Source organism: Littorina saxatilis, linkage group LG2 (genome assembly GCF_037325665.1).
Source record: "Littorina saxatilis isolate snail1 linkage group LG2, US_GU_Lsax_2.0, whole genome shotgun sequence".
Taxonomy (NCBI): Eukaryota; Metazoa; Mollusca; class Gastropoda; order Littorinimorpha; family Littorinidae; genus Littorina; species Littorina saxatilis.
This window is the reverse complement of record NC_090246.1, coordinates 93785527-93798049: the sequence shown is the minus strand read 5'-3', so window position 1 is coordinate 93798049 and position 12523 is coordinate 93785527. Positions and strand designations below refer to the sequence as shown.

The 12523-nt window shown below is 38.5% G+C and overlaps 1 protein-coding gene across 2 annotated transcripts in view; it reads left to right on the top strand.

Annotated features, from left to right (window-relative positions):
* Positions 1–1283: 1283 nt before the first annotated feature.
* The window catches only part of LOC138960220 (eukaryotic translation initiation factor 3 subunit D-like), a 39628-nt gene continuing 28388 nt past the window's right edge, over positions 1284–12523 (top strand). Inside the window, exons 1-5 of one of the 2 annotated variants that reach the window (XM_070332005.1) lie at positions 1284–1442; positions 2923–2968; positions 10175–10308; positions 10680–10759; positions 11048–11117. In XM_070332005.1, coding sequence (XP_070188106.1) covers positions 1320–1442; positions 2923–2968; positions 10175–10308; positions 10680–10759; positions 11048–11117 — 453 coding nt within the window. In that variant the 5' untranslated portion in view covers positions 1284–1319. Of the gene's footprint in view, positions 1443–2922; positions 2969–10174; positions 10309–10670; positions 10760–11047; positions 11118–12523 lie in introns of both variants that reach the window. The other variant, XM_070332004.1, reaches the window with a different exon arrangement.

Below are 12523 nucleotides of genomic sequence, written 5' to 3'. Positions count from 1 at the left end.
CGAAAGCAAGGGCAGCAAGAAAAACTAAAATAAAACATGAAAGGAGGTAAAATAAAACTACATGCCAAGGGAAATAATTGTTTTTAGTCGAATTAGATACAAATATGTCTGTTGTAATAATGCACCTTGATTATTTATTTGCGCAGGTAATGCTGTGGCCGAAGAACCGACGAGTCGGTTATGGAGCCACAAGGCTCAAGAACCGGCGAGTCGGTTACAGAGCACCTAGGCTCGAGAATCGGTAACCTAACACCACACGCCGGTTCCTAATCCTTACAGCTCCGTATCCGACTTGTCGGTTCTCGAGCCACTCTGAATATATCATGACATTCAGCAGAAATTTGTATTTATAAACACACAATTCTATACAAACAAAGACGTAGGACCAGTGCGTCGACAGAGTATGTCAATGCACAACAAATAAACATCCAAAAAACAAAACATAAAATAAACGATAATGATAATTATTTTGATAATCTAAATAAATAAAGGAAAATAAAAATGAATGAATAAACAAATAAAAACTTACAGGTTATTGTATCCTGTTAAAAAAAAACAGAACTGCGGAACCAGTCACATAAGCTTACTATTAAATCAAGCAAACTGAAACTGAAAAGAATTATTTAGTTCAAGGAAGGTTGTGCATATGATAGAATCAATTTACAATATAGTGTCACAAAGACATCTATTTTCCTTGCAGTCTCTGACTGCACCGCCGGCAGTGCAATTTTTTTTTATGAATAAGTTATGATCACCTGTTAATGTTTAAATAGCCTTTCAATCTTACTGTCACTGTTTCTCTGTTTTGTTTTGTTTTCTTTTCGGTCAGTTGTTTGGTTAAGAAATTAAATTTGACGTGGGCTTCGGAGCCGTTTTTCTTTTTTTTTTCTTGTTATCAAATGAGGGATAATGTGTTAAGTTGTATTGTAGAGAGAAATGAGAGAGAGAGAGAGAAAGAGAGAGAGAGAGAAAGAGAGAGAGAGAGAGAGAGAGAGAGAGAGAGAGAGAGAGAGAGAGAAAAAGAGAGGGGGGATGGGGAGAGAAAGAGAGACAATGACAATGACAACTACTAGAACTACAACAATGAAGTAAAAATACAAGATAAAAAAATGTTTAAAAAAAAAGAGAGAGAGAGAGAGAGAGAGAGAGAGAGAGAGAGAGAGAGAGAGAGAGAGAGAGAGAGAGAGAGAGAGAGAGAGAGAGAGAGAGAGAGAGAGAGAGAGACACACACACACTGAGACCAAATATTTGTACACATTTCCGGTTTTTAGATGTTGGGCTCCTCCGCCATTTTCCGGTACATGTGAGCAAGAAGCAAGATGGCACGGTTCGATCCACCTCAGATACAAGACAACCCCGAAGGATGGGGACCCTGCATTATGCCAGAAATGTACAAAGACCTTCCATACCAACCATTCTCCAAAGATGTTCGTCTTGGAAAGGTAAAGTCGAAGATAGTCCGCAAATTTGTCGATTACTATGACTCGCAATCCACTTGCCACTCGCCATATTGATCTTCTCTGTGCTCCTGCACTCTCTCTCTTCTCTTTTTCGACGATTTACGTTTTGGTCAAGCTTTTGAGCGAAAAGTCCAGTTGTGCACGTTAATTTTATCTTCAGACAGAGGATAATTATCAAAACTGCAGTATATATATCAGGTTCGGAATAGTCTCCGAAATGGTCGTGACCAATCACGCAACCACAGGGGTGGCCGTCCGCGTGGTCAGATCATTGCATATGGCATGAAGTTTGTAAAGAATAGTATACTTTCGCATTTTGAACAATAGCGCAATGTATTGATAATAATGCAGAATTTACCCCCGAAGAATCCTGCGGTCCAAGTGAAACAAGAACAGATTACTGATTTGTAGGTGAAAACTGAAATGACACCCCACTAGAGTAGAGTTGTAGGCTACAACTTGTAGGGCAGATTCTGTAGTAAAATTTACTACAATTTTAACTAAAATCAAGACATGCAGCAATGACTTCTTTGATGTCACACTCGTAGTGATTTAGACAGAGCTGGTAGGTTAAGAAAAAGAGCACTGACTTGGTCCATCCATCACATGCGTTTAATTTACTAGTTAGAGGTAGATAGAGGTACAAACTTTAGTTGCATGCTTACAAACTCAGTGACTCATAGAACTGCATGCACTGATACATAGAACTCAGGGAAATAACATACTGTATGTTGTGTGTAACCACAAGTAACACTAACAGAATTCACTTCATGAATATGGCCCTGCTCAAGTAAAGCTTCACACAGGGATCGCGCTAGGATTTTTCAAATTGCGTACGGCTTACGCAATGTCGGCCAAAAAATGCGTAAAGCAGAACCGATTTTGCGTCATACTATAACACAGTTAAATCATGACGATGTGCGAAAAAACGAGAACTTTCGCTGCATGCCGTTTTGAATTAATCAAAGACAGGCTTGAACTGAAAGCGTCTCTCGGCCTAGATTTGGCACCACACGCCCAGTGCATTTTGGGTGTATGTTCTGTTTCAGAAAACCGACAGGCGTTGCTTTGCGTCGCTTGCGACACTCTTATGCCGAGAGCACATCACCTCATTTTGTTTTATCCAAAACAGACTTTAGATTTGAACTCGCGCGCTTGTGCTATGTTTGATCCAGAACAGACTAGAGATTCTAAACTCGCGCGAGTGTGCTATAGTCTGATTCAGTATTGGAATGTGCTGCTGAGCATGCCGTTTTGAATAGAAGTTGTTTTGTGTACGCGTTACGCATAAGCGCCGGGAAAATGCGTTGGCGGATTTTAAAACGCGTCAAATACGCAAAAAACATTCGTTAACGTGATCCCTAGCTTCATTTCACCTTTGTAAAGTTGTTTTGGATGAACCGTGTCCGTTGTGGAGAAAAGTTTCTTTATGAGCTACTGACTGTGCTTTTTTTCCTTGCAGGTTTCAGACTGGACTGGTGCCACTTACCAAGACAAAAGATATTTAGGTAATTTTGTTTAAAAAATACTTGTTACTATGCTGAGCTCAGCACTTGTTTGTTGGACTTCATAGTACACGTATATTCAAGGCTAAATTGAGCGTGCGCCCCCACATTCGGACTCTTTAGCTCAATCAATGATCGTGATGCTGTGTATAGTCTCCAACACGGAGGCAATTTTATTTCGATCCAGGCATTGCGGGGGTGCGATACCACACTGTTTTGACTGCTTTTTGACTCACATGCGAAGCAAAAGTGAGTCTATGTACTCACCCGAGTCGGCCGTCCGGCCGGCCGTCCGGAAAACTTTAACGTTGGATATTTCTTGGACACTATTCAGTCTATCAGTACCAAATTTGGCAAGATGGTGTATGATGACAAGGCCCCAAAAAACATACATAGCATCTTGACCTTGCTTCAAGGTCAAGGTCGCAGGGGCCATAAATGTTGTCTAAAAAACAGCTATTTTTCACATTTTTCCCATTTTCTCTGAAGTTTTTGAGATTGAATACCTCACCTATATGGCCCAAAGTCAGAATAGGTGTCCATTTTTGTGACATACAAAATCAATTTTAAAAATGAACATTTTCTTTGTTTTGAAAATAGAGATGTATTTTAGAGCATAAATACGCAAGGAACAGCTATGATTTAAGAAAACTCATGTTTGATCATTTCACAGATTCAGGTTTAAAAGTTTGCAGGAGTTCATAACTTCACACCGTCACAAAATTTAGACTTGTTAAATCATTGTTGCTACATGTATTGGGTCTGTTTTAGACATCTGAGCAAATTGCTACAGCAAATTACTTTGCATTTCAAGCAAGTTAAACTTGTTTTGGCCACGCAGGATGCAGATGTGAACTCCATTAATGGGAAGTTCATAACTTCACATAATTTACTTTTATTGGTATAATAAATTTAATTTATACAGGCAGGAAACAATTTGTTTTGTTTTTTAATCTGAAAAAGGTGAGCTGGAACATGAAGGTAATTTTTGAAGATGAAGTGTGGAGAAGATTTTTTGGTTATCTGTATTATTTATAGAAATTAATATTGTCACAATTTTTTCACAGCAAATATTAGCATAAGTTATCATTAAATCTACAATTTTGCTGTTTTTGTGCAAAATGTGCTTGAAAAGTACCATCAAAAGGATTTCAATACACCAAAATGTTTGTCTGACTCAAAGAGTTGGCAGAAACTGAAAGTATTTTTAGAATGTCCTAGGAGTTCATAACTTCACACCGTGACATCACAAACTATGGCTAATTCAAACCAAAGTAAGAAAGTGCATATGTCATCTTATTTTCTCTTCAGCTACTCTTTGTAATCAACATACAACAAAGTAATAAAAGTAAAACATTTGTGAAAACAAACGATAACAAAAATCATAAAATGTGAGCGTGCGCATAACTTCACAAGAATTTTTGTTATGTTGGTCTCTAGTACAGTTACTGTATAATATATTTGCAAAACAATGCCAAACTGAGAACACAGAGTTATAGTATAGGCTAAAGCTGCACTTATATTACAAAATCAGATTTTAATTGCCAAAATAAAACAAATTGTTTGAAACTTGTGAAAGTTCATAACTTCACATCAATCACACATTTATACTAAAATAACTAACTAAAGTCTCTTGCAAATAATTCTAAACAACTTAATGATTTACTTAACCAAACTCAGTCATGAAAACTGTTACCGAAATCATTATTTAGTTAGTGTTTATGTCAGCTGACTGTGTGTTCATAACTTCACATCATTTATTTAACTGAAAAGCTACGTACTAAAATCTGCTGGTAAATTAAAATAAAAATGACATCAAACTGTAACAGCCTACTCTGGAGAAGAGCAGCACATCATTTGAGGTAGTGATTTAGTGTAGTAAATTAATTATTGTGTATAAATCATACTCATGGCACGTGTTCATAACTTCACACCGTGGGGCTGAGGGTCAGTTGATGTGAAGTTATGTACACCGTGCAGTCAACCCAGATTCATGCTGGAATTATCAAAATGTAATTTTGAGGGTTGATGTTCAGAAAACTTCTTACAAAATGTTCAGATAAAGTCAAATGTACTCTTTTGCTATTAACAAGGCATTATTTTAAACACGCCCTTGAAAAATGAGCTTGAGTTATGTGAAGTTATGAACTTCATGACAAAACGGCTAAGTACTTCAGAAAGAAACAGTCAGCAGCCAGTAGATTCTTTTTGTGATGAAAATCATGGTACAGTGTAATTTGGAAACTGAAAATAGTCATTTTACATATATTTTGGGTTTTGACATGAGTTAGTAACTCTCACATAAAAATAGTGCGCAAGACACAGAGAAAATGGCTAACTAAAGCATACTGCTTGACTTTAGTGACAAAAATTGCTTAGTATCTAAATCTAATGTACTTTTATATGCAAAATTGCTGTTCCACTACAACCTTAACTTTCATGGCTAGCATTTAAGGACAAAAAACACTCTCAGTGGAGATAGTAGGAAAGTTCATAACTTTCTCACAAGAATTTTTTATTTCTCAATTACTCAAACACCAATGAATGAACTTGATGCAAACTTTCAGTGTGACTGCTGCTAGTGGATCCAAATGCATTACAAAGCTAGGTGTTCCCCAACCAGTCAATTTACTCTTTTTATAAGGCAAAAGGTTGGAAAGTTCATAACTCTTTTTTCACAAGAAAATCTGCACGTAAACTTCAAACTACTTTTGAACATGCAAAAACAAGTCAAACAACCCTTTTTTATGTTTTATACCTCTGCAAAACATACTGTAAAATACTTTTTTACAAAAATATATCAGGTTTCAATCTTTAATTATTATTTAGAGCTGATCAGTGAACAAAATTGAAGTCTTACGGAAATAGTTATGAACTTTCTGTGAAATTTTGTCTCCCCATTTTCTGCAGGCTCACTGACAAAATTCAAAAACTTTGCTTTGTCAAAGGTACATTTGAGTTTTACTGGCTCAGTGAAAAGTCATTCATGACATTCTGTCCCATAAATATGACAGAGTAGACCATGTTTCAATATGCTGTAAGGTCATGTCACAAAAAATGGCCAAAATGTAGTGCTGCTGACTTCAGATAATGGCGACATTTTCATTAAAAACAACAACTGAGCACACAATGTTTCTCTAGGTGTGTACTTCATACTTTTTTTTACAAGTCTCATTAATCTTTACAATGATTTTATTTTTCTTTGATGTACAAATCAGGTTAGAGCCAAGGTTGCACAGCTATTTCAGCTGTGGACACCATTTCAGACTTAAGGCCATATATGATATATAGGGCAAAGTAAGCCCCATCTTTTGATACCAGTTTGGTTTACCTTGCTTCAAGGTCACAGGAGCTCTACAAAGTTGGATTGTATACATATTTTGAAGTGACCTTGACCCTGAACTATGGAAGATAACTGTTTCAAACTTAAAAATTATGTGGGGCACATGTTATGCTTTCATCATGAGACACATTTGGTCACATATGATCAAGGTCAAGGTCACTTTGACCCTTATGAAATGTGACCAAAATAAGGTAGTGAACCACTAAAAGTGACCATATCTCATGGTAGAAAGAGCCAATAAGCACCATTGTACTTCCTATGTCTTGAATTAACAGCTTTGTTTTGCATGACCTTGACCTTGGGTCAAGGTCACATGTATTTTGGTCCCGCAGTGGGGCACTGCGGTTATGAAATTAAAGGCCCCTCCTGTGTTTGGAACCGCAGGAGCTTTCTAGTTTGCTGTTAGGTAGATTTTTGGTTCCTCTTTCCTGTCATGCTCTCTTTTTCTTCGTGAATTCTTTTCTTTTTTCTGCCTTCTTGCTCATTCACCTGTATTTTTTCCAAAAATCTCTTCTCTTGCCGCTTGTCTCGCGATTCATGTATAGTTTAATCTGTTAGTGTTCTGATGTAAGTCCAGCAGTAGATAGGTTAAGCCTATTTTAACATACTGGAAACTGGTAATCTTCCAGTAGGTATTAATTTAGTTTTACTAAAGCCTGCTGGGACACAAGTAATGGGTTAGTGCATTTGTAAACAGGAATCGCTTGACAAGTGGCCCCCTTCATCCCCCCCTTCCTCGTCCTGATATGGCTCTGCGTAGTCGGCTGGACGTTAAGCAACAAATAAACAAACAAACAAACATGTATTTTGGTAGGAAAAATGTGTAAAGCAGTTCTTAGTGTATGATGTCATTGCTAGGTTTAGTTATTTGACCTTGACTCTGAAGGTCAAGGTCATGTAAAGGTCAAGGTCAAGCATGTGAGTCGTATGGGCTTTGCCTTTCTTGTTTTAATTTTCATTTTAGCAAACTCCAGACCGTTTTAAATGGTGAAATTTCACTCGCGAGACACATCAAAGAACATGATGGTTAAGCTTAGCAGTCCTTTTAATGACAAGGAGGCGTGTAGAATGAGATTAAAGAGGACAAACATGTTCAAATATGGACGGATATACAGCAAGTCGGTTCCTATGTTCGTTTACATGTATATTTCTCGCTGAAAACCACACATGTACCAGAATTTCTTATTCATCCACACAACCATAAATTAAGTAAAAGTGCAACGCCAAGGCACTGCATACCCCAGCAAAAGACAAATATCTCTCTCTCTCTCTCTCTGACAAACACACACACACACACACACACACTGAGATATAGGCTACACTATTTCTTGTTCTCTCTCTTACACACATACACACGCATGCATACACAAACACACACACACATGTTCACATAAACATACAAACACGCCACGCGCCTGAGATAAAAGCTCAAGAGAGGGGATGACATCAGGATGCATGACGTAAAAACATCTTGACGTCATCTAATTGTGCAAACCTTATGCCGTAGTCTTGGAAATTCCACCCCAACATATCGGCCCTGGGTGGCGGTGGATCAAAGAAGTGGTTGTCACCCACCGTAATTTAGTTAGTGTGTTCCTAAATTTTGGTGAACTTCCATCTCCAACTGTAGCCTGAGTTTGTGCACAAAGAATCCTTCTTTGTCATGTATTATCGGCATGAACATTTCTCAAGTTAATTACAGTATAGCGTTTGTGGGATACCTCCAGCTTCGCTGGGATAAAGGTTGCAGGTTGTTTCAAACAGACACAGTTTGCTTTGAATGGAGGACACTAACCGTGATGTTGGCGGGAACACTTTGCTTCCGCGATAGGGGGTGCGCTCTCGATATGGCGTGTAGTATTACTTGAAACAAATGTTAACATTTCTTTTTCCACACTCCACAAAGAAACGAAAATATATCATATGTGTAATGCGTGATTATGAATAGTATTTTACTTGTAGTTGTAAGTAAAATTGTGGTTGATGATTTAAAGCAGGGGTGAGTTTTGGCGCTCGCCCGCTCGCCCCTGGCGACTTCAAATCGCGTCGGGCGGGTTCGAAATTCCTCTAAAATCGCCCGCCTGGCGAGTTCAAATTTTACTGAAGCACAAAGTTGTTAGGCAACGTAGTCAATCGGAACGGCCGGCGAACAAATATCTCTGCGGGCGATCTCAAAATCTGTCACTTCTCTACTGCCCACTCATCCCCCCCCACTTTCAGAAGGACTCAGGACTACCACCAATCAAGGCCAGACACATTGGCTAGACAGCTACCCCCCTCCGCCTCACTTGACCGTGTCATCACCCCTCCAGTGCCACGAGCCGCTGGCGATTGCATCAGCAGTCAAAATAGTTAAACCCCCCTTCGTCCCCCCTCTTTGCGCTATTCACTTCACCCCCTCTCTTATATCTTATCCTGCGCTCACCAATCCTTCAGAGACTTTCACATGTTGTAAAACAGTTTCCTCTCAGATAAAAACTCGGTCATTGACCCGAGTAAGAAGGTCAGTGTCTCGACAGGCAGCTGTGTTCAGGTTGCAAGTACCGGTCATTGACCCAGGTCTCAAGGCCAACCAGCTTTTACAATGCATCTGCCTTTGATCTGACCGCCCATCCAGAGCAAACATATTCCCCCTAGCCCTCTGTATTTTTGTGCCTGCTATGTACCACTGATCCAGTTTCTGGGAAATGTATAATTATGTCATTGACTGCAGGGATACTCATTGAGACCATTTTCCAAAATATGTTAACACCAGCTTTGCTGACCAACTTAGTACAAGTAGTGACAGTACCTGCTGTCAATTATTTCCCTTCAACTAAGGAAGTAAAAAAACCCAACCCGATCCACTATATGTGATAAAGAAGAAAAGACAGACCTTCAACAATAGGACAAGGGATGCAACTCTGCTGAATCAAAAGCATAAAGATCACCTGTGAACAATTCTAGGATCAGGAAATCTGAACATCTGTTTGTTTTCATTAGGAAATAGAAATGAAATATAATGCTTTTGATTATTTATGACTTAAGCTGTGGTAAATTTGGCTGGTATGCAACTTTTATACTTCTGCTTGATCTAACAGTAATATTAATAACACAGACATAAAGAAAAAGAAACAAAACAAGAAAGCAACTTAGAATTTTTTTTTTTTGTAGTCAGCTTTTTATACTTGGTTTTACACAACAAAAAACATAATTTAAATTAAAAAAAAATGCTGATTTACTCTTTTGTAGTGTGTGTTTATGTGGTAAGTAGAGTTCCATAGTAAATTACTTTGTAAATTGTGTGGTAGGGGGTACATAAAGGGGGTAACTTTTAGTGAGGTTTAGTGTGTGATTGTGTGACAGGGTGTGAATGTGGTTTTGATTTCTTGTTTCTTTGTGGCGGCTTTTATTTTAAATTCTTTATAAAAACAAGGTTAATTATCATTATATTAAAACATAGCACTTTAGTCATCAAGTTTTGTGTGTGTTTGTGGTAGTTATTAGTAGTGCAAATCCACATGTATGCATTATAAGTATGAATGTACGTCTTTTGTGTATGTGGTTAGCACGCGACGAGCCGCTGGGGCGGTTGTAAGAAATCCCGGCAGGTTGGGGGCCGGTTGGGATTTTGGGGGGCCGGTTCAATTTTTGACTTACCGGCCCCCCTGGCCGGTAGCAAAAAAAGTTAAGGTACACCCCTGTAAAGCAAAAAGCAAGTGTATCAAAGCTCAAATTACCTTTTGGGGCGGGAGGTCATTATAGAATTATTGATGGAAAAGGGTTATTTTTTATATTTCGGAATAAGTCTTATGTTGGATGTTTTATTTCTAACACTAACAGTGATGTGCTTTTGTAAGACTAAGAGGTCTGTATGGTTGTTTTAGGAAAGTACAGCTCAGCATTTGGTGGTAGCCAGTATGCCTACTACCATGAAGAGGACGAGAGCTCTTTCCAGCTTGTGGACACAGCTAGGGTGCAGAGACCTGTCTACCAGAGAGGCAGACGAATGTTTCAGCAGGTAAATTTATTCAAACCTTTTGAAAAATATTCACAAGTGTATTGTTTCCAAACTCTTGTGCTTTGGTTTAAACATTGTTTTATTTGTTCATGAAATTTACATTGTCATAAAGTGAAAACAAGCCTTGTGCTTCTTTGAGGTGTTAACAACACAGATACTGAGATACAGCTCTTCTTTGGTGCACATGTATACCGAAATTTCCAAGTTAAATACAACCGACTTGAAGCTGAAACTAAGAAATCTAGATCGTTAGAGAATCAATATCCGCATGTGAAGTAAACATTCAGGTTACCGTATTTTGTTTTGAGAAAAGGTAGCTTTTAAGTTTTAGAGGAATCGAGTAATTTTCACATGTTCTTTAGAGCAAACAGAGACGGGAAAGAGAACGCAGGCAACAACAAGCAGCGGCGAACATGCAAGTGCTCACCAAGACCCAGAAGAACAGAGAACGGTAGGTTTGCTTTTAATGTTTCATTGTCACGTCTTGATATATGTTTTCGTACTTTTTGTTATTTTCCTTTTCTGATCTTCTTGTATTGTGGGGCAAGACATGCAAAAGGAGTATTTCATTTTCTGAAACATCTTAAAATCACAGACAGGGTTAGCTCTTTCCCTGAAAATATGTTATTGGAAATATTTGAAGTATTTAAGTACCATGTCACAGATTCGCACGCATACACATCAAAAAGTTGCCTCAGGCTATGCAAACATGCTGACATTCTGAATTTTGTATGAACAGTGATCGTCAGAGGATGCTGAAGAAGTGGCAGAAGCAGTTCGGAAAGCAAATGCAGGAAAATAGAAACAAGGTAAGCTTTTCTGCTTATTTTAGAACAGTAGGGGTATATTTGTACTTTAGTTTACTGTGATTGCAGAGAACTTGTATACATGTATATGAGTTGTTCTTCAGTACTGGTGAGGGGAAAAGTGGTCAAAATTCAAATCTCTAGTTTTGTTTTTGAAATATTGCTTTTCATAAAGCAGAAATACTGTAGTATCTGTTGTACATAAGAAAAAATCACTGGTTCACATGGTTCCTACATAATCTAACTTTTAAAGCTGGTTCTTGTGTGTCTGTGTGTATGTTTGTATGATGATGATAGGACCCGAAACGGCTGCACGGACTGAGACAGGAATTGCAGAGAATGTTCTTTGCCACTCGAGTCGTGTCATAGGGTACTTTTGGAATAGCAAATTTGAAAGGATTCTTCAAAAAACGGCGGAAAACATTATATACCCTGTGAGCTATCGAGGATCCTCCCCGTCTGGGCTGTCGAAACATGGTCTTGTTAAAAGACGTTTTCAAATGCGGTTAACGGGGAGATACACTCGAAGCACATTTAGCGAAGTTATGTTGCCAAATCATCAAAGATCAACATTTCACTACACGGATCGATGCACACAGTCGAAATAGATGTGCCTTTCACACGACCGAAGACTACTGACTAGCAGACAAGATCTAAATATTTAGATCAGTGAGAGCAATCCGTTGAAGAACAGTTACTCCGCTTATTCGTCTTCGGTTAAGCTTATTTCCCCTGCCATAGTTTCCTTGCAGATCTGCAGTCGCGTAGTGAAATGAACTAGTGTCATCGGAAGATTCTTCTCAGTCAATGATCAAAGCACAGTAAGTTCTATGCTGACAAAAGTCACTTTCGGACAACACGACGATTGACTTAATTTATGAGCCCAAAGGTAACGATATCGACAAGAATGTACGCATTTGACATTAAATGAAACATTCATAGACAGTTTCCAACTCACCAGATCTGCCAAAGAGCCCTCATTCGTGAAAAAAACGATGATTTTAATCAGACAGGTATCGGAAACAAGTCTTGGTCACCTGCGTTATTCCTTCCAAGGCGACGTGACGGCGCCACATTTGTTTGTTTATGGCTGTTTATCGCGAAACAACACAGTTGAAATTTGTGTGTAAAATACCACAAATGTGTGGTGAATCAGTTCGTCATCTGCGTTTCGAGGGTAATTCAGTCAGATTGGAGTTACTTTGAATCGAAGGCGAGAGTAACCTGCGTTATTTGTGTGACGGCGTGAACAAATTTGATTGCAGTATTTTATACAGAAAGTAAATTTCAATGATTCTGGCTCAGACTTGTAGATCTGTTATGCAGTGTTTTGGTAGTGTCACAAGCGGCTTTAATATTAGCATACTTTTATGCTGTGGGGTTAAATGTATTGTATTGGAGCGCCTGTG